Consider the following 23,415-nt stretch of genomic DNA (forward strand, 5'->3'; position numbering starts at 1 on the left):
GTCACAGTGAGTCAGTGATAGACTTAAAAACAACAGGGGTAGAAAAGGCCCGGGCTTGTGAAATTCAGAGCATGGCTTGTTTAAGGAAGAAGGAGTAGATTGGGGTGACTGAAGTTCATGGCTTTTGGCAGAAGGAAATGGCATTTATTATTGTGTGCCAGAAACAACTCTGAATGCTTTTGATGTAATAAGTAGTTTTGTTATCCTTGTGACACCCCTTTGATTTGAGTGCTCTATTACCGCTCATTTTACAGATGAGAAAACTGAGGCCCAGGGAGATTACCTGTCTAAGGTCACTTGTCCAGTAGGTTAGTAGATGGTAGGGCTGGAATTTTAGCCTACGCTCTTAACCATTTAACTTCTCTGCTTCTGGTATTTTGGAGAAGAGGTTAGACCCAGGCCAGGTTGAGCAGGGCATTGAATACAAAGTTAAAGGACATTGGAAGTTGACAACCTGTACACAGCTAGGCGTCATAGAAGGTTTCAAGCATTGCAAGATGGTCTAAGATTTGTTGTTGTAGAAAGATAATTTTCCCAGCACTGTGCAGGAGGGAGAGAGACCAAAAACAGGGAAAAGTTTTATTCATTTAGCAAAGAATCGTGGGTCTCCCATGCCAAGCACTCTTCCAAGCCCCCAGCATCCTACTTCATTGATAGGTAGTGCTCAGAAAAGGGTTGCTGTTGCTATTTACTAGTATTGTGTATTGTTGTTGGCTGCTTAGGTTTTCCTTGGGTTGGGACACCATTATTTGTCCAGTCTTTCAGTGGTTGGTGGACACTCAGGTTGGCTTCCTTTATCACTATTTTGTTTCTGACACTGCTGTGAAACTCTTTGGACAAATGACTTCGGTAGCGGAAGGGGGTGAGGGGGCCACTAACTCCCTTGAACATATTCTCCAAAGTGGAATTATGTTTTCAGTTATAAGAGTTATAAAACTTGTTACATGTTGACAAATAACTCCTGTCAAATTAGCGGATTACTTAGATCAGGTGGATTGAAGCTTGACAGCCTGATTCATTTCGCCCTTTACAGTCCTTAAGGAATGCAGGACGCCTTCCAACACGCTCCTGTAGGAGAGAGTAGGTTTCTTTCAGTGCCAGATTGTCTGAACACAGGCTCAGCTCCTTCTAGGAATAAGACAAAGCAGTGAGGAAGTTGCCAGTTGAGTGATTCTTGGAGAAAAATATTAGAAATGGGTGCCAGCACTCCAAAGTGTGAGTAAACATCCCCATTTCTGGATCCTGGTAGAAGCCAATGAAGAAACTTTTTCTCTAGAGTGAGAACTCTTAAGATTTATTACATGACAGTCATACCATCTGAAAGCTTGCAAGCAGTGTCATTGGCTGACCTGCATATTGGGGATTGACTGTTTCAGGAATCTGGAAGCATATTTCTCTATGCTTGGCATGCTTGGGCTTTTGCTGAAGTTTTCATTGGAATTCTTTGTACCCAGTAGTCACTTGTTAATTTCTGAGAATGCAGCACTTTTAAAGCGATGTTATTAATAACATCTAACGTTTAAGGACACTGACTGTGTGTCAGGTACTGTTCTAAGTGTTTTACAGGTATTTTCTCAAGTAATCCCTGAGACTTATAAACAAGTTACTGTTAGCACTTCCATTGTACACTGGAGGATGCCAAAGGCCAGAGAAGTTAAGTAGCTTACCCTGTGTCATGTAACTTGTAAGTGCCAAGCTAGGATTTGAACACAGGCATCTGGTTCTAGATCCCTTGCTCTTTTTTTTTTTTCAAAGATTTTATTTTTCTTTTTCCCTCTCAAAGCACCCAGGTACATAGTTGTATATTTTTAGTTGTGGGTCCTTCTAGCTGTAGCATGTGGTATGCCTCCTCAGCATGGCCTGATGAGCGGTGCCATGTCTGCGCCCAGAATTCGAACCAGCGAAATCCTGGGCCACCGAAGCAGAGCACAGGAACTTCACCGCTCGGCCACGGGGCCGGCCCCTAGAACCCTTGCTCGTAACCCTTCACTGTTCTACCAAGGGTCTGTCTGTCATGGCAGGTGACATTTCTGGTTCTCACCTGGGACACTTCTCCCAGGGACCAACGTTGCTCACCCTCCTACTCTGTCATCTTTCTCTGCTTGTGTTTTCTCTATAGCTCTTTCAGCTGTTTGAATACTGTTTGTTTGTGTGTGTGTGTGTGTGTGTGTCTTTGGTCTTTGCTCCACTGCTGGAATGCAGAGGGCAGGAATTTTTGTCTTCTTTTGCTCCCTTTACCCCAATGCTAACTGTGGTACCTGAGACATACTAGTTGCTCAGTAACTATTTACAAATGAATGATGAATGATTGTGATATTGGTTCCTTCCTGAACCAGGATTGTAAAGCTGATTCCACCCATCCCTCCCTTCACCCATCCATTTTGTGTTCTCTAAAGTGTGGAAAAGAAAAAGTGATTCAAATTTGTATCACCAAGTGCATCAACCATTCATTCGTATCTCACTCTCGTCCACATGTTGGTGAGTGTGATATGGTGTCTTTTCTGCAGCCATGGAGATAACTTTTGAGGATGTGTTTGGAATGGCACATTAGACTGCCCCCTGGAAATACTGCCTTAATCATAAATTGCTGGTGTGAATGTAAAATGGTGCAGCCACTTTGGAAAACAGGCTGGCAGTTCCTCAAAATATTAAACATGGAGTTACCATTTGACCCAGCAGTTCTACTCCTAGGATCTACCCAAGAGAAAGGAGAATGTGTGTCCATGTGAGAACTCGTAAGCAAACGTTCATATCAGCATTATTCATAATAAATAGCCAAAAAGTGGAAACAACCCAAATGTCCATCAAAGGAGTAGATAAATAAAATGTGGTGCATCCATACAATGGAATTTTGTTTAGCCATAAATAGGAATGAAGTACTGGTACAATGTGATGAACTTTGAAAACATTATGCTAAGTCATAAAAGACCATTTATTGTACAATTCCATGTATATAAAATGTCCAGAATAGGCAAATCTATAGACAGAAAGTGGATTACTCTTTGCCTCGAGCTGGTGGTAGAGAGGTTGGGGGAGATGGGAAGTGAATGCTAATAGGTACAGGGTTTCTTTTAGGGAGGCTTAAATGTTCTCAAATTAGATGGTTACATAACCCTATAAATAAGCTAAAAAACACTGAATATACTTTTCATGGGTGAATTTTATGGTATGTGAGTTATCTCTCAAAAAAACACTTAGAAATGAATATTATTTTGCCATATCAACATCCAGTTTGCCCTACTGTTCTTAAACGTTACCACATAAGAAATACCCACTTCTGGAACGTGCACTGAAATGATCTGTTTTCATGTCACTTGCTGCCTGAGGTAGGGCCTATATCTTTGTTTCTCCACTGTCTAGTACAGCTCCTAGAACATAGTAGCTACCCAAATATTTATTGGACTGAGATGGCAGCACTATTTCAGTTAGTTTAAGAGGGTGGGGCCGCCCTGTGGCTGAGGGGTTAAGTTCGCACACTCTGCTTTGGCAGCCCAGGGTTTTGCTGGTTCGTATCCTGGGCGTGGACATGGCACCGCTCATCAGGCCACGCTGAGACGACATTCCACACGCCACAACTAGGACCCACAACTAAAAATATACAACTATGTACTGGGGGGCTTTGGGGAGAAGAAGGAAAATAAAATCTTTAAAAAAAAAAACAAAAGAGGAAAAGAGTGAGCCAGTCATCATCTTCAAAGTCTCAGGGCTTCCTGCACTCTCCATCTTTTGCCCATCCCAAATACACATCATAACAACAATAATTTCCACTTTACAGTTTACAAAGCATCCTCTAATACTTTAACTAATCTCTATCTAAAAGCAACCTTGTGAGGTTAGTATGATTGTTAAGCCATTTTACAGAGAAGGAAATTGACTCAGGAAGGTAAGTGACTTGACTCCAGGCACCGTTGGACGCTGCCAGACTTGAAAGCCTTTCCACTGACTGCTCGTCCCTCACATCCGTGTGTTCATAGTGAGGCCCCCGACCACTGGCGGCATGCCGGAATCACAGAGCAGGACAGCTACAGATGGTCTCCAAGCCTTTGAGTTTGTCTGTTTTCAAAGTCAACAGCGATTACCCTTTTGGTTCCCCATTGTGTTAGACTGGCAGTTCTCTGCCTTGAGCAGTCAAGAGTTAAACCCATCAGTCGAGGTATAAAGTAAAAGTCACTGTTGCTTTTCTCAATCCCTGTGTTTTGTTGCAAATATATCTCTGGAGGTAGGAAAAATTCATTCTTATGATCAGTTGCTGGTTCATGCTGTGCCTACAGTTTTATTCATTTTGTTCTGAAGAAGCGGGTAATAAGCCCATTTGCTTTGCTATTCCCTGTGGCCACAGTGGTTCTGCTGCAGAGCGGTTGGAGAAATTCAATTCCGCAGGCATTTATTGACGTGTCTTCCATGTGCCAGGCAGTACACAAGGGGCTGGGGATGCAGAGGTGAATAAGCCCGTCCTTGTTCTCAGAGTCCATAGTATTTTCCAGGCCCTTCAATCATAGCGTGTTCTTTTGGAGAGGATTTGGATTCGTTTGCTTTTACATTAAAATACCGTCCCTCTCTCGGAAAGTTACCATCTAAAATATAAGAACTTTTTGTTTGTTGAACATATAGAAAGAGGGGAAATGACCCAAATATTTAGAACTCCACAGTGCTGCAAATTGATCTTTCACTTCAGAGCCGGCAAGGTTCGATTCCAAGTTTGATGACATTTCATCCCTTCAGGGATTCATGGAATCCATTTATAGGCTCTAAATAAAAATATAAGGACTTACACAACTGAAGGGTAACCCAGCTGCCTTTCCACTCACATTTGCCAAGACATCATGTCTGTGCATCCTGTGAATTTATTTAAAAATGCTAGAAGTAATATGCCACCATTACGGAAGTGAGGGAAATGACAGAGGAAAACTAGTCACCTAAGATGTCACTTCTCTGATTCTGAGAGGATGGCTGGACCGTGGACAGGTTACTTTGCACTTCATCTCCTCATCTGCAAAATTGGGAATAATTAGGACCTCCTTTATGAGGCTTTGCCCGCACTGAATGAGATAGTAAGTGTAAAGCATACGCATAAAAAAGGCCACAATAAATGTGTATCTTATTAGAGCAAAAATACCTATTTTTATATAGTCCCTTTGTCTTGTTTTTCCTGTTTTTTTACAAAGTTGTTTTCTTGTACTTTTGTATCCTGGTTTCTTAACTGTATGTTGTTATATGATCATTTTCCATCTTGCTGTGTGTGATTACTGTAATTTTTTTTTCTAAAATGGGATCATATTAGCACCCATTTCCATTTCTTTCTTTTAAGTATGCTTCTTGGTGAGGAATGTTGACCCTGAGCTAACATCTGTCAGTCTTCCTCTTTTTTTTTTGCTCCCCAAAGCCCGGTACATAGTTGTATATCTTAGTTGTAGGTCATTCTAGTTCTTCTGTGTAGGATGCTGCCACAGCATGGCTTGATGAGTGGTGTGTAGGTCCCTGGCCAGGATCCGAACTGGCCAACCCCTGGCCACCGAAGCAGAGTGTGTGAACTTAACCACTTGGCCACAGAGCCGGCCCCACTGTAATTTTTAATGGTTACACACTGTTCTGTGGTAGGTTATGGGTATACTGTCCTAGCTTATCCGTTCCCCTTTTGTTGGGTTGCTTGCAGTATTTCAGTATTAGAAATCGTGCTTCAGTGGTTAGTTGTGTGTGTGTAGCGTATTCGCTTACTTCCTGGGAAGTCTTAGGCAGGTTACTTCATGTCTGTGTCTTTGTTGCCTTGATGCTAAATGGGGATAGGATGGCATGTACTTGAGAGGATGGCTGTGTGGACAGAATGAGGTGATAGCACAAAGCACTTGGGACGGCGCCTGGCACTTACCAGACACCAGTGAACGTTTCCTCTTAACCTCTCTTTGGGTTTATTTCTTTGGGCTTCTCTCCAGACATGAGGTTTCTTCATTCCCCACTTTCCAGAAGGATTTTAGCAGTTAATGATGTCAACAGCATTATGTGAAAGGACCAGTTTCTCTACACCCTCACTAGCAGTCGTCCCAGAGTTTAACTGTGGAACTCTCTTTCCCTTTAAAATAAGAATGAAAAAATAAGTTCATCCTATTGACGAAAATAATCCATAACCAATTTGTAAATCAAAATGGGGGTGAGTTTATCATGAGCCACATCTGAGGACTGGCTTAGCCCAGGGCCTGCCTTCCCCAAGGAAGGAAGGGCACCAAAGAAGTGGGGTGTAGAGAGTGCTTATATACCATCCTGGAACAAAGAGCATGCATCACATATAATAGGAATGTCCCTTTTACAACAGTCACAAGATTGCCTAGCCAGCACAGCACAGTGATTCACACAGCAGGTAGCAGGGCTGCTGTCTCAAGCTGGGTGGTCACAGGGTGGGCGCAGCAATCAGTTCCTAGCCTAGGGAGAGATGCTTATCCTTAAGGAAATGCCATTGTGGGGGAAGTTGCATCTTTATCTTAAGGCCATTTGTTCTTGTCTTTGGGACTTAGCAAATGCTTAAAGCAGATAGAGGGTGTATGCTCACCGGCCACTTTAGGCCCTTTTGGAAGAAACAAGGTCAGGCTGAATGAGGTTTACACCAAATGGCTTCGTCATATACTCCAGTATCCTATTGCTTGCCATTAGTTTGTCAACCCATATTCGAGCAGCTGTTATGACCAGAGCTTGCTTCTGCTCGCTGCCTGAGCAGTTAGACCTCATGCCACAAAGGTCAGGGTCCAGGAGTTGTTTCTAAGTCTGTTTTTTTGAAGCTTGCTGTCCCCAGCTGCTTTTCACCAAATTGTGTGTAAGTTGGTCCTTTGAAGCTTAGAAACCCAGCATATTTTATTCCTTATTCAAGTACATACTTGTGAGTATCTTATTTTTCTAGAACAAGCCAACAGTTTGCTCTAGGAAAATCTGTTGTGCCAGGTAATCATCTCAGTGATGCCTTCCCTTCTTCAGAGAAGAAAAATCGGCAAGGGTAACCGTGTGTCCTGCTTTGTCCAGTTTGTACTCGTCCTGGCGTGATTATTCATGGAGCCCCCTTCACCCTCAAAAGTGACCTAGTTTGGAGGATACATTGTATCGTCACCTCGACCCCGGACATTCCTCAGCAGCTGGGGTATCTCTCCGCCAACACTTGCCACCTCACTGCTCCCCTGGACAGCTTCCTGTCTGTCCCACAAAGGTTCCGGCCAGGCCACGTTGCTATCCCCAGGCTCTCCCTGGGAGGTCCTCCCTTGGCTCCAGCCTCTTCTGAATTAACATTAGCACAATAGGCATTCACTCTGGTTTTCTTGGTTTACCACTCTTTTTCTCCCAGATCTTGCTGATGATTGTCAATGTCATAGGCAGGGCAGGCACCTTAAATTTGTTTCAAAAGTTGCTCTCTGTCCTTCAGAATTATTTATTTTGCAGCTCTATTCAAAGTTCCTCATTTCTCACCTCTTGCAATTTTTAACATTATATCTGCCTTCAAGTTCATCTTAAATGTAAACCTCTTCTTATGTAAACCTCTCCTTCCTAGGACTTAACACTCACTGCTCTTGCGCTTATCAAATATAGTAAGGTTGTTTATATTCATAAAGCACCTCCAAAGCCCTCCTGCAAGCACAGCAGGCAGGGCTGAGCTGAGTAAGCAGCCGCAAGGACACGCCTAAAGTGGTTGGTCACAGGCAGAGTTTTGTTCACAAGATGGAAGTTTATGAATGCAGAAGCTTCTGCATTGGGAAGACAAACACAAGTTAGCTTCTCTACTAGGATTACCTTTTGTACATAGGTAATGCTATTTTAATGGGCATAAAAGGCTTTGTAATTTGAGAGGCTTTCTCTTCCCCCAACCAGTTGCCTGTGTTCCTTGGGTCATGTCTTCATGGTTTTAAGGAGGCAAAGCAACTGTTTTTTGGGGGTTTTTTTTTGAGGAAGATCAGCCATGAGCTAACATCTGCTGCCAATCCTCCTCTTTTTGCTGAGGAAGATTGGCTCTGAGCTAACATCTGTGCCCATTTTCCTCTACTTCATATGTGGGATGCCTACCATAGCGTGGCTTGCCAAGCGGTGCCATGTCCGCACCCGGAATCCAAACCGGTGAACCCCGGGCTGCCGAAGCGAAACGTGTGCACTTAACCGCTGCACCACTGGGCCAGCCCCAAAGCAACTGTTTTGAGTGAAGAATCCTGCCAGGTTGGACTAGTGCAGAACCAGTTCATGGGACAGAATGTGGATTCTCAATGGAAAATTTGTTTTCCCGTTTGTTTTAACCAGGCGACTTTCGGATGGTGGTTGGAGAGGATAAGGCAAAAGTGTTGCATATTGTGAAGCCCAACATGGCCCACTTTCGTGAGCTCTATGGCAGCATACTGCAGGAGAATCCCCAGGTGGTGTACAAAATCCAGCAAGGCAGACTGGAGGTAAACTGTGTGTGAAAAATGAAATGCATCTTGTTTCTACGGCAAGACCTATTTTAAGGGAAAAAGCAGAGGTAGAGCAGTGGGACTAGTGTGGTCATATTTATAGTCTAAAAAGTTAGGCTTGTACGTAAACATATTCTTCTGTGTATTTGGAATAATGCTAAAAGGTAACACAAGAAACGAGTAATAGGAGCCTGCCCTTGGAGAAGGGAACCAGGGGCTGACAGGGAGAGGGACTTGTCTTCACCATGTATATCTTTTGCCATTTGAAAGTCTTACTATGCGTATTAATTACCAATCAGAAACAAGTGAAAATAAACTCTCAGATTACCTTCTTTCCATCCCCAATCCCATTTACCTCCCCAGAGGTAACCTTATTGACAGTGTGGCGTATATTTTTCCAGGTCTTTTTGCATGCACTTTTGCATATACTTATTCATATACACATGTATGAAACAGTTTAGTCTTTTTTGTTTGGTTTTGTTTTACATAAATGGACTCACACGTATTATTCTGAAGCTTGTTTTTTCCCGACTTGTATGTTTGTCGTGTCTTTTGCTATTTCAAATAAAACTTTCTTTCAAGGTATTTTAAAAAATAATAGTATTAGGGGTCGGCCCGGTGGCACAGAGGTTAAGCTCAAGTGTTCCACTTTGGCGGCCTGGAGTTCACCAGTTCAGATCCCGGGTGCAGACCTATGCACTGCTTGGCACGCCATGCTGTGGCAGGCGTCCTACATATAAAGTAGAGGAAGATGGGCACAGCCGTTAGCTCAGGGCCAGTCTTCCTCAACAAAAAGAGGAGAATTGGTGGTAGATGTTAACTCAGGGCTAATCTTCCTCAAAAAAGAATGAATAAATAAAAATTTTTAAAAATAATGTTAAATATTTGAAAATAAAAATCAAGGAACCTTTCTTTTGAGAAAAATAATTCAGATTTAAGATTTTTTTACACTATAGAAACCAGTTTTCTTAATCTTTAACATAAAGAACACTGTATTTTACTTTTTTATGCTCTTCCTCTTCCACGTACTAGGGGCAACTTAAGTTAAACTGAATAACAAATTACTGGAATTTCTAGAACTGAAAGGGAACTTTAAAAAATAGAAATTAAAAACAAATTAAATAAAAAGTAAAATAAAATAAATAAATAAATAATATAAATTATTTTAAACATAAGAATAGACAAGCCCGTGAATGCCCAAAATAGCCACCACTCAGTTTAACAGATTTTTGCCATGTTTGCTTCAGGTGGAGGTATTTTGTTTTTAATTTTTGCTTTTTCTCAAAATAATGCATTCACGTGGTTTAAAAAATAAAAGTTACCTTAATATTTATAACAAAAAGTAGAGTTCCCTGCTGTGCACCTTCTTAGATCTCAGTGCTACTTCCCAGAGGACCTGCTTTCATCTCATTGGCTGATTCTTCTGATATTTACCTCGATGTTTCTAAATGCAGCTATGTGCTACATAACGACGTTTCGGTCAGTGATGGACCACATGTACAGCAGTGGTCCCATAAGATCAGTACCAGGTAGCCTAGGTGTGTAGTGGGCTGTACCATCTAGGTTTGTGTAAGTGCACTCTGTGATGTTGGCATAACGACGAAATCACCTGATGACACATTTCTCAGGACATATCCCCATCATTAAGCAATGTGTGACTGTGATATGATTTGACTGTTAGTTACTGATTTTTTCTGATTTTATACTTTATTTTTGTCACCTTTCTATGGAAGATGAGGATTTTTTACTCTCTTGTGCCACCCCCATCAACATACACACTCATGGACACACACGTACACTCTTCCCCTCCCACCTCACCGCCTCTTGCTCCATGTTATTTCATAATTTTTGGTTGAGTTAATAATCAGTATTTGCTTTATTACGACAACTTACTTTTTTTCCTTGCTGAGATATACTACCATGAAATTCCTGTACAACTTTGTTTTTCTTGGAGTTAATAATTGTTTAATTTTTTCACTTGCTTAGTTGTCTGCGTACCTATAACTAATTCATCCTCAAATGTTCTTAGAAAACTGTAAAATTTCTCCCATTGTAGACAAACACATCAAATGTTTTCTGTTTCTTGTTTTTCTTGGGGACCTTCTTCCTGGAGCCCTCTGTCCCCTGTTCCTTTCCGCCTGGTGGTTTTCCAGGATGCTGCACGGCTCTTCTCCTGGAACTTCCTTTCATTATCACCCTGAGAGTTTCTTTGCCTTTCTCCTTTGCTAGTTTTTGAGTTTCTGGATTTTTCCCTCTCTCATGGTTTACACTTTAATTTTGATGAGGTACATGCCTTGTAGTACCTTCCTAGCATAGGTTGTAAGGAGGTAAATTTTTTGAGACCATGTCAGTCTGAAAATTCTGCCCTCATACTGCTTGCTAGTTCGGGCTGGATATCACGTTCTGGGTTGGAGATAATTTTCCCTCTGAGTTGCTAAGTCACGGCTTCTAGTGTTGCATTAAAAAGTCCAACGACAGTCAGATTCCTTGCCCCCTGGATGTGACCTTTTTATCTCTGATGTATTTAGGATCGTCTCTTTTTTTCCATTGTCCTTAAATTTCATGATGATTTGCCTTTGTCTTTGTCTCTGCTTTTCATTTATTATTCTGGCATTTCAGGAGCCTTTTCAGTCTGGAAATTCAGGAGCCTGAACTCAGGGAAATTTTATTTTATTATTTCTGTAATAATTTCTTCATATCCATTTTCTTTGGTGGTCCTTTCTGGAATTCCTGTTAGTTGGTTATTGGACCTCCTGGTTTGATTGATTTTATCTTTATTTTTTTTCTCTTTCCTGTTTCTTTGTTTTTTTCTGTTCTGCTTTCCAGGAGAATTTTTCAAATTGATCTTCTAACACTTGTATTGAATTTTTAATTTCCTCTGCTTCTTCTTTTTTATAGCATCCTATTCTTGTTTTATGAGTGTATTATCTTTCATCTCTTTAATGATCTTTATTATAATTTTTGAAATTTTTTTCTTGCTCTCTACATTGTCTCTGTTTCTCTTAGTTCCTTTTTTCTGTTGATTCACTTTCATCTGTTATGTTAGAGGCTTTGCTCAAATATTTGGATGTCCTTTGTGGCTTGTTTTTAAAGAGCAAGGCACTTTTTAAAAACGCAGGCTGGAAGTCCTTTGTGATGGATAGGGCTTGTCATCTGGTGGCCTTCACTATAGGGTTATGGGGCAAGGACCTAGCTGTTTTATTGAAAGACCCCAGTGTCAGTGTCTGTAGAATTTCTCCTGAGAGACATCATTTACCCCCTAGCTAGAGGATGGGGCAGGGTAACGTGCCTACCTGCCAACTTTCTAGAAACTGAGCAAGGGAAAAGGACTGGGAATTTCCATTAACTATGGAGATGAACTTTTCCACATTCCTCACTATGGCCTGCAAAAGCCTGCACGATCTAGGTTCTAATTGATTTCTTACTCTGGGGAAACTTACAAGAATAAAATTTGTGGGCTAAGCTACAGTTCCCAGCACTGCATCTGGTCTTGAGGCTGCAACTGGTTATCTTCTCCCTCGTCTGCTACCCATCCTAAATTCCCCTCACCCTCGTCTAGCACTTCTGCTGATCTAGTTGAGGTGGCCCAGGTCAACATTGCTAAGGACTCTAAGACCCTGCTCACCATGTCTGTCTCAGGCTGTGGCTACTGTACTTTCCATTTACCATCAAAAGTGGGCAAGGTGTACTAAGAGATGTATCAGCAGCCCCCCCTCCTGATGATCAAGGTCAATCACTTCTGCCAACATGGTGACTCATTTCTTTGTCTGCTAGACTTTTGGCATGGGATTCTAAAGTGATTGGGTGGCAGTCATAGCTTGAAGTTTAATAGGATGCTTGTAGGAGAAGCATTCCTCCTCTGGGAACTAGGACCTCTAGACTCACAGTCCTAAAGTTGTGGAGATGGGAGGCACAGATTTCCCAAGTGGGTCACTGGGAATGACGGTAAGCAAGGGCCGTTCTCCTTGCACCCCTTGGTTCCCAGATCCACGTGTTCTACCAATTGGGAACATAGTACTGTATAACAGTCATTAATTTAGGACATAATGCCCCCCTATTCTCACAGGGTGTCATCGCCAAGCTGGTGCCTCAGCTGTTCTTCATTGCTCTATCATAGAGTTTTTCAACAGTGGCACTACTGACATTTTAGGCTGGATAATTCTTTGTGGTGGGGGCCAAAAATTTCCCCCCTTTGAGAACTACTGCTTTACCAGGCTGGCAACTTTGGTGCAGTATGTGGTATGAACAGTGGAGCCATGCTCCTGTGTCCGTTGCTGCACCTCTGCACCTCCTTTGCTCTAAAGTGGGCCCCATAAGTGATGTTCCATGATCCAACCATGTCAGTGAATCAAACATTCTGTAAGCCCTGTACAATGGTACTGGCTAGGTCCTGCGGGCAGAAAAGGCAAACCCATGCTCAGAATATGTTGTCACTTCCATTCAAGATGAATTGCTGCCCCTTCCCAGGTGGAAGGGGTCCAGTGTAGTCCAAGTGGCTGGTTAGTCTCGAGATGGTCCTTTTATTAGGATCTCAGCATTGGCCTCTGTTGCTGTCAAGATAGACTTTCAGCAACAGCAGTAGCTAAGTTAGCCTTGGTGAGTAGATGTCCATGATATTGGACCTAGATAGGACCTCTGTCCCTGCCACCATGGCTACTTCTTTTATGAGCCCTTGTGCCAGCACTAGGATGCGTTGTTGAATCAACTGGCTGAATTGCTCTTTTGGTTGTTGTTGCTTCCTCTGTGATGGATGCTCTCTGATGGACATCAGCATACAAAGATTGTCACACTTTGTGCCCCCTCCCGTAGATCCATCCACATGCCTCTTCCCCCAAATTCTTTGTCTTCAGTCTTCCAATCTTTGTTTCTTCAGGCCCTAACCAACCAGTGAACCATTCTCCACTCCCCATGAGTCGTTCTATATTCTTACCTTGGGCCGCTATTTCCATGTGAAGTGAATGACCAGGTGTACCACTTGAAGCATACCCATTGGGAGGATTTCCCCTCATCAGTGTCTTTCAGAGCTATCCCTGAGAGAGGCTAGAAGGCATCATTTTCAGCTTGTACATACCAAGCCAAATCATCCATGAAGTAAGCTTGTCCTTTATCCTCCTGCATGTAGCCATGTACATGAGCCAATGGAGAAGTAGAACAGAATGCACTGGTGTCTCAGCACGTAGTGCATATTATGGGGGTCTAGGTTTCCTGCTTGTGCACCTTACTTGTGCCCACTGGCCTTGCTCATGTCCAGTGTTGGTGTCCCTCTTCCATCTTACAGTAGATTGCTATTGAGCCTGCCTGACCTTATGACTTGGTGAATCTTCCAGATCCCAGCTCATGATGGACAGTTCTTGATTCATGGTCATTTGATGTCCCATGGTTAAAAGGTCCATGTCTACCAGGGTCTAGTATCTAGGAGCTGATTTCAGTTGGTATCTGGTTCTTTACAGCAGATGGCGTGGCCTTGCTCCAGAATCTCAGCAGTCTACAGTGTAATTCTCCTGCTGGGAGTTTCCCATGGCTTCTTTCTACACTGAGGATGCCGTTAGTGCCATGAAGTTTACACAGTTACGTGACCTAAGTGTCAGGACTGCTTACACTACTGCCTGGATCTGTTACAGAGCTCTTTTCTGCGCTGAGCCCCTCACAAACCTGGCATCGCTTTATATCACTTGAAAAATGGTCTGAGGACCGGGGCTGGGGGAAGTTTCAAAGGCCGGCTCTGCGACCCGGAGGGGAAGCGCCGGAGTTCCACCCGGGCAGCAGACAAGACTCTCTGTCTCCCATTAGCAGAGGGGCCACGCCCAGCATTCACGGCTCCGGGAGAGGCCCGGAGAGAATCCCAGAGGGTGGGGCGACCCCCAGCTGCCGTTGCCCGCCCCGTGGGACTAGGGATTGCCGGAGATCTCGGAGAGGACTGGGGCTGGGGGAAGTTTCAAAGGCCAGCTCTGCGACCCGGAGGGGAAGCCTCAGAGTTCTGCCCGGGCAGCAGACAAAGCTCTCTGTCTGCCATTAGCAGAGGGGCCACACCCAGCATTCACGGTTCCGGGAGAGGCCCGGAGAGAATCCCAGAGGGCGGGGCGACCCCCAGCTGCCGTTGCCCGCCCCGTGGGACTAGGGATAGCCGGAGATCTCGGAGAGGACTGGGGCTGGGGTGAGTTCCAGAGTCCCAGCTTCGTAGCCTAGGGGGAAACCCTACAGGCTCACAGCAGCCTTAGGGAAAGCCTCTGCACAGCACCAGTAGAAGGCACCCAGCCGCCAGCCACAAGGCTGGAAGACCCCAGGGCAAAAGCAGCATAGCTAGGTGAACTAACCACAGACTGTAGAAGATGCCAATAGCTCTCCTGCGACCCATAGAGGACAAGTGAGATTTTGTGGGTGCCGACAGCAACGGAGCGACAAATATAAGTGATCCCACCCCTGGCCACTGGAAAAGCCCATAACACCGTTGCAGACCCTAAGGAGAGAGCACATCTAGGTGGGCTGCAACAGTAGGCACCAGCAGCCTGAAGCCCCCCTGTGACGGCCCCCACGGCAGAGGAGGGAATCCAAAGGGCCACTGTGGCTACGAGGAGGGGCCCAGGCCCAGTTAGCAACTGCGGACAGGGTTCCTGGTTGGTGCAGTATAAACAGCTGCTCCCCCACCGCAGCAGCTGAAACAAGTGAAAGGAGCAACTAAACTCTATCTCCATGCGGAGGCACAAATCAACAACATCAAGCAATATGAAAAAATACATTAAATCTCCAGAACAGAAAGAAAGTAACAAATACACAGAAAACAATCCCAAAGAAAATGAGATATATAACCTAAATGATGATGACTTCAAAACAGCCATCATTAAAATTCTCAATGAGTTAAGAGAGAATTCTGACCGACAACTCAACGAGTTCAGGAGCTATGTCACAAAAGAGTTTGATACGATAAAGAAGAACCAAACAGAAATATTGGAAATGAAGAACACAATAGAGGAGATTAAGAAAAATCTAGATGCTCTGAACAGTAGGGCCGATAATATGGAGGAAAGAATTAGCAATTTGGAAGATGGCAATATAGAATTGCTGCAGGCAGAGGAGGAGAGAGAAGCAAGACTAAAAAGAAATGAAGAAACTCTCCAAGAATTATCAGACACAATTAGGAGATGCAACGTAAGGATTATAGGTATACCAGAGGGAGAAGAAAGGAGAAAGGGGCAGAAAGCCTATTCAAAGAAATAATGGCTGAGAAGTTCCCAAATCTGGTGAGAAAGATGGATCTTCAGGTGACAGAAGCCAATAGATCTCCAAACTTTATCAATGCAAGAAGACCAACTGCACGGCATATAGTAGTGAAGCTAGCAAAAGTCAACGACAAGGAGAAAATACTAAGGACAGCCAGGCAAAAGAAACTAACCTACAAAGGAACCCCCATCAGGCTATCAGCAGATTTCTCAGCAGAAACTTTACAGGCTAGAAGAGAGTGGAATGATATATTCAAAAATCTGAAGGACAAAAATCTACAGCCGAGAATTCTCTACCCAGCGAAAATATCCTTCAAATACGATGGAGAAATAAAAACTTTCCCAGATAAACAAAAATTAAGGGAGTTCATTGCCACAAAACCTCCTCTTCAGGAAATCCTCAGGAAAACCCTCATTCCTGAAAAATCCAAAAAAGGAAAGGGGCTACAAAACCAAGAGCAGAGGAGATAAGTAGAAGGACAACAACAGAGAGTAGCAGCTCTACATCAGAACAGATTAAACTGTGGGACGAGAAACAAAGGAAACTGAAGAAAACTGGAAAACAAGACACAAAATAGTAGTGGTAGGCCCCCACATCTCAATAATCACTCTAAATGTAAATGGATTGAACTCCCCAATCAAAAGACACAGAGTGGCAGGATGGATCAAAGAACAAGATCCAACAATATGCTGCCTCCAGGAAACACACCTCAGCCCCAAAGACAAACACAGACTCAGAGTGAAGGGATGGAGAACAATACTCCAAGCTAATAATGAACAAAAGAAAGCAGGTGTCGCTATACTAATATCAGACAAGGTAGATTTCAAAGCAAAACAGATAAAGAAAGATAAAGAGGGACAGTATATAATGATAAAAGGGACTCTCCACCAAGAAGACATAACACTTATAAATATATACGCACCCAACACAGGAGCACCAAAATTTGTAAAGCAACTCTTAATAGAACTAAAAGACATCAACAACAATACAATAATAGTAGGGGACCTCAACACACCATTAACACCAATGGACAGAACATCCAGACAGAAAATCAACAAGGAAATAATAGAATTAAATGAAAAATTAGACCAGATGGACTTAATAGATATATATAGAACACTTCATCCAAAAACAGCAGGTTACACATTCTTCTCAAGTGCACATGGAACATTCTCAAGGATTGACCATATTTTGGGAACCAAAGCAAACATCAATAAATACAAGAGAGTTGAAATAATATCAAGCATCTTTTCTGATCACAATGCTATTAAACTAGAAATCAACTACAAGAAAAAAGCAGAGAAAGGTGCAAAAATGTGGAGACTAAACAACACGCTTGTCAACAAACAATGGATCATTCAAGAAATTAAAGAAGAAATCAAATTTTATCTGGAGACTAATGAAAATGAGAACACGACATACCAAACCATTTGGGATGCAGCAAAAGAAGTCCTAAGAGGGAAATTCATCGCAATACAGGCTCACCTCACTAAACAAGAAAAAGCTCACATAAGCAACCTCAAACGACACCTAACAGAACTAGAAAAAGAAGAACAAACAAAGCCCAGAGTCAGTAGAAGGAGGGAAATAATAAAAATAAGAGCAGAAATAAACGATATTGAAACAAAAAAGACAATAGAAAGGATCAATGAAACAAAGAGTTGGTTCTTCGAAAGAATTAACAAAATTGACAAACCCCTAGCCAGACTCACCAAGAAAAGAAGAGAGAAATCGCAAATTAATAAAATTAGGAATGACAGAGGAGAAATCACAACAGATACCAATGAAATACAAGAGATCATAAGAGAATACTATGAAAAACTATATGCCAACAAATTGAACAACCTGGAAGAAATGGACAAATTCCTAGACTCCTACAATCTCCCCAAACTGAATCAGGAAGAAATGGAGAATCTGAATAGGCCAATCACAAGTAAGGAAATAGAAACGGTAATCAAAAACCTCCCCAAAAATAAGAGTCCATTACCAGACGGCTTCTCTGGAGAATTCTACCAAACATTCAAAGAAGACTTAATACCTATTCTCCTCAAACTGTTCCAGAAAATTGAGAAAGATGGAGAACTCCCTAACACATTCTGTGAAGCCAACATCACTCTGATCCCCAAACCTGACAAGGACAACACAAAGAAGGAGAACTACAGGCCGATATCACTGATGAACATAGATGCAAAAATCCTCAACAAAATTTTGGCAAACCTAATACAGCAATACATCAAAAAGATTATACACCATGATCAAGTGGGATTTATACCAGGGACACAGGGATGGTTCAACATCCACAAGTCAATCAACGTGATACACTACATCAACAAAATGAAAAACAAAAACCACTTGATCATCTCAATAGATGCAGAGAAAGCATTCGACAAGATCCAACACCCATTTATGATAAAAACCCTCAGTAAAATGGGTATAGAAGGAAAGTACCTCAACATAATAAAGGCCATATATGATAGACCCACAGCCAACATCATACTCAATGGACAAAAACTGAAAGCCATCCCTCTGAGGACAGGAACAAGACAAGGGTGCCCACTTTCACCACTCCTATTCAACATAGTACTGGAGGTGCTGGCCCCAGCAATTCGGCAGGAAAAAGAAATAAAGGAATCCAAATAGGTAACGAAGAAGTAAAACTTGCGTTGTTTGCAGACGACATGATCTTATATATAGAAAACCCCAAAGAATCCACAGAAAAACTATTAGAAATAATCAACAACTACAGCAAAGCAGCAGGGTATAAAATTAACGTGCATAAATCAGTAGCATTTCTATACACTAACAATGAACTAACAGAAAAAGAACTCAAGAACTCAATCCCATTCACAATCGCAACGAAAAGAATAAAATACCTTGGGATAAACTTAACCAAGGAAGTGAAGGATCTATACAATGAAAACTACAAGACTTTCTTGAAAGAAATTGACGATGACATAAAGAGATGGAAAGACATTCCTTGCACATGGATTGGAAGAATAAACATAGTTAAAATGTCCATACTACCTAAAGCAATATACAGATTCAATGCTATCCCAATCAGAATCCCAAGAACATTCTTCACAGAAATTGAACAAACAATCCTAAAATTCATATGGGGCAACAAAAGACCGCGAATTGCTAAAGCAATCCTGAGCAGGAAAAACAAACCCGGCGGAATCACAATCCCCGATTTCAAAACATACTACAAAGCTACAGTGATCAAAACAGCATGGTACTGGTACAAAAACAGGTCCACAGATCAATGGAACAGAATTGAAAGCCCAGAGATAAAACCACACATCTATGGCCAGCTAATCTTTGACAAAGGAGCAGAGGGCCTACAATGGAGAAAAGAAAGTCTCTTCAACAAATGGTGCTGGGAAAACTGGACAGCCACATGCAAAAGATTGAAAATTGACCATTCTTTTTCACCACACACCAAAATAAACTCAAAATGGATCAAAGACCTAAAGATTAGGCCTGAGACAATAAGTCTTTTGGAAGAGAATATAGGCAGTACACTCTTGGACATCAGTTTCAAAAGAATCTTTTCGGACACTGTAACTCCTCAGTTGAGGGAAACAATAGAAAGAATAAACAAATGGGACTTCATCAGACTAAAGAGCTTCTTCAAGGCAAGGGAAAACAGGATTGAAACAAAAAAACAGCTCACTAATTGGGAAAAAATATTTACAAGCCACTTATCCGACAAAGGGTTAATCTCCATAATATACAAAGAACTCACACTGCTTAACAACAAAAAAACAAACAACCCGATCAAAAATGGGCAGAGGACATGAACAGACATTTCTCAAAAGAAGATATGAATATGGCCAATAGACACATGAAAAGATGTTCATCATCGCTAATCATCAGGGAAATGCAAATCAAAACTACACTAAGATATCACCTTACCCCCGTTAGATTGGCAAAAACATCCAAAACCAAGAGCGACAAATGTTGGAGAGGTTGTGGAGAAAAAGGAACCCTCATACACTGTTGGTGGGAATGCAAACTGATACAGCCACTATGGAAAACAGTATGGAGATTTCTCAAAAAGTTAAAAATAGAAATACCCTATGACCCAGCCATCCCATTACTGGGTATCTATCCTAAGAACCTGATATCAGAAATCTCAAGAGTCCGTTGCACCCCTATGTTCATCGCAGCATTATTTACAATAGCCAAGACGTGGAACCAGCCTACATGCCCAGAAACTGATGATTGGATAAAGAAGATGTGGTATATATACACAATGGAATACTACTCAGCCATAAGAAAAGACAAAATCGGCCCATTCACAACAACGTGGATGGACCTCGAGGGTATTGTGTTAAGCGAAATAAGCCAGTCAGAGAAAGACGAACTCTATATGACTCCACTCATAGGTGGAAATTAGCATATTGATAAGGAGATCTGATTGGTGGTTACCAGGGAAAAGGGGGGGTGGGGGGAGGGCACAGAGGGGGAAGTGGTGTACCCACAACATGACTAACAAAAATGTACAACTGAAATCTCACAAGGTTGTAATCTATCATAACATTAATAAATAAAAAAAATAAAAAAATAAAAAAAAAATGGTCTGAGCACTATTCCCAAGTGTGGAATGTACTGCCTACAGACCCTGAAGAAGCTCGTCAGACATTGTGCTTTTTCCTTAGTGGTGAGAGGTGCAAGACGCAATAAGTTGATCTTTACTTTGGAGAGGATATCCCAGGATGCTCCAGACCACTTGAACCCTGAAATCTTCACTCATCTGGTGGATTCCTGAAACTTCATACAGTTCATCTTCTACCCTCTGGAGTGTATATGTCCACCAAGGCCTCCCACACACTTGCCCCTTATTGCTCACCCGGGGACTGTAGCAGCCTATCGTTGATGCAGTGGAACAACATGAGATTACGCAGAATGTCCAAAGAGACGGGTTTCCTTTGAATACCTTATGGCAGTGGATGGGAGGGTTAACATAGCCCTGAGGCAGACCATAAGGTGTACTGTTGTCTGTCTTGTATGAACATGAGGTCCTTCTGATCCTCCTTCCTAACAGAGTGGAAAAGGGTGTATTCGCCAGGTCTTTGGCCCTGTCAAGGCACCTACAGTTCTGTGGATCTGTGCTGGCAGATTTAACCACACCTGCAGGCACAGCAGACGCAGTTGGGGTGTCTACTCGGTTGAGTTTGTGGTCGTCTACTCTAATCTAATCTGCCAGAATCCATTTGGGTTTTATGAGGGTAAGACTTAACGAAGATATGATGAGGACCATCAGTTCTTTTATTATTCAAGGTTCTCCAGAGAAACAGAATCAATAAGATATGTATAGAGAGATTTATTTTAAGGAATGAGCCCACATGATTATGGGGGCTGGCAAGTTTGAAATTTGCAGGGCAAGCTGGCCGGCTAGGGACCCAGGGAAGAGTACGCTGTAGTCTTGAGTCCGAGGGCAATCTACCATCTTCCTCAGGAGAGTTTAGTTTTTTTTCTTAAGGCCTTCAACTGATTGGATGAGGCCCACCTACATTATAGAGGGTAATCTGCTTTATTCAAAGTCTACTGACTTAAATCTTAATTACATCTGAAAAAAATACCTTTACAGTAACGTCTAGGCTGACGTTTGACCAAGAAGCTGGGCACTATAGCCTAGCTAAGATGACACATAAAATTAAACATCACACCCCTGCATCCTTTTGGTCTACAAGTGGCACTAGTCTCTGCCATTCCTCCCATGATGTGTTTTTATTTTTTAAGTTCTCTTTTGGCCGGGGGATAAGAATGGCAGCTTCAGAGGCTTCCACTTGGCCTTCCACACTACGACAGCTCCAAACTGCCATCTCAGAGTGTGCTTTCTAGGACCACTCCTGGTACCAATTGTGAAAGATGGGATTGGGCATATTTGAAACAGAGACCTCATCGTATCCTGTGGTGGCTCTGTGGAAATAGTCAGCCCTTCCTAATTGTCCCAACTGGGGGCAAAGAGGCCAGGCCTTTGTATTCCTGCATTTTCCAGTCATTGGATATGGGCAGCTCCCTTTTGCTGAGGACGGTTCTGAAAAGGACTCTGAGAGAGGGTTCAGCCAACCTTCCTAGCAGCTGGTGGAATGAGTACCTTGGCCCTGATGCCAGGTTCTGAGTGATGCAGCACAGCATCCACTATCATATGACCATATCTGCTCTTTTAAAACATCAGCTTTATTGAGATGTAATTCACACGTCATAAATTCAGTGGTTTTTAGTAAACTCACAGAGTTGTGCAACAATCACCACAGTCTAATTTTAGAACATTTCCCTCACTCCAAAGAAACCCCATACCCTTTAGCAGTCCCTAGCTTTCCCTCCTCCAGGCAACCACTAATCTACTTTCTGCCTCTATGGATTGCGTATTCTGGACACTTCAAATAAAAGGAATCATATAATATGTGGTCTTTTCCATATCTGTTTTTAAATTGCTATTTGACTCTCATGATTTAACTGAGTGCTTTCACTTTCATGTTTTAATGAGAATTAAAGAGTAAGATCATTAGGATTTTAGCAGTTTATTTGAACATGTTGCCTAATATTTTGTGTTTAAACACATGCTTTCAAGAAAAAATTCCAGTGTATTCTTTTCCTAAGAGAAAGCAGTGGCAAATGCTATTTTCTAATTCCTCACGCCAATTTGGCATCCTGGAAGTTTCATAGGTAAAACCTTACAGAAATAGAAGGTCCTTTTGACTAATCTCAATACTTGGCCCCAAAATATGAGTCCATAAATGTCATTTCCAGCAAATTTTACAGAAATATCCACATTTCTTGTCGTTTATCTAGCCAAAGCTAAATAGAGGCCCAATCTGGTGAATTTAGAACCATCTTAATGATAAATATGAAATATTTAGGTTAAAAAGACCTTTCACCATTCTGGAGCCACTAAATAAAAGCATTTTCTTCTTCTTTGCATAGATTTTATACATAAAACTAGAAAATCCAGACATTGGCATGTATCTCAGTAAATATTTGTTGAATGAAAAAAAGAGGTAGAATGAGTGAATTCTAGTTATTAATAAAGTTGGTCATATCTAGAAAATCTGAATCTAAAATTTAATACATTCGTTTGTCTAATTTTCATAAAGATTGGCACCTGAGCTAACATCTGTTGCCAATCTTTTTTTTTTTTTGTCTTCTCCCCAAAGTCCCCACGTACATAGTTGTATATTCTAGTTGTAGGTCCTTCTGGTTCTGCTATGTGGGACACCGCCTCAGCATGGCCTGACTGAGTGGTGCCATGTCCGCGCCCAGGATCTGAACTGGCGAAACCCTGGGCCGCTGAAGCAGAGCGCCCGAATGTAACCACGGGGCCACGGGGCCGGCCCCTCGTTTGTCTAATTTTTTTTCTTACTGTTCTCTTAGTTAAAGTTAAAACCTAAACATTTGTTAAAAGAATACAAGATAGATTCTTACTTGGAAAATAATGTGATGAGCTGTTGAGGGCAGTGTTACTGGTTCTCAACTTGGCAGGCAGTCAATGTGTACGTGATTTTACAAAAATTTAGTTCCATAAGGTAAAGTGTAATAAACTGGGAGGTAGGGAAGCTAGGTGTGGCCTCAGCCTGGGGCTAACTTTTGATTCAAATGTTTCTAAGTAAAGTCTGATGCATAGTTTCATGTAAGTTTAATTTCTGTGTTTATCTTTCAACTTGATGTATTTTAAAATACATTGAGAACAGAAACCACTGGTATAACTTACTCCTATTTAAGAAATAATAACTAAGTTTTACTGATGCAGTTGTTCATTCCTTTATTCAACCAATGTTTT

General features: G+C 42.1%; 1 protein-coding gene across 2 annotated transcripts in view; it reads left to right on the forward strand.

Annotated features, from left to right (window-relative positions):
• The window catches only part of TAMM41 (TAM41 mitochondrial translocator assembly and maintenance homolog), a 52,490-nt gene that overhangs the window by 17,470 nt on the left and 11,605 nt on the right, over window positions 1-23,415 (forward strand). For both annotated transcript variants that reach the window (XM_046642933.1, XM_046642943.1), the window contains one exon: window positions 8,263-8,408. In XM_046642933.1, coding sequence (XP_046498889.1) covers window positions 8,263-8,408 — 146 coding nt within the window. The remainder of the gene's footprint in view (window positions 1-8,262; window positions 8,409-23,415) is intronic.

The sequence above is a fragment of the Equus quagga genome, chromosome 1 (assembly GCF_021613505.1).
Source record: "Equus quagga isolate Etosha38 chromosome 1, UCLA_HA_Equagga_1.0, whole genome shotgun sequence".
NCBI classification, from domain to species: Eukaryota; Metazoa; Chordata; class Mammalia; order Perissodactyla; family Equidae; genus Equus; species Equus quagga.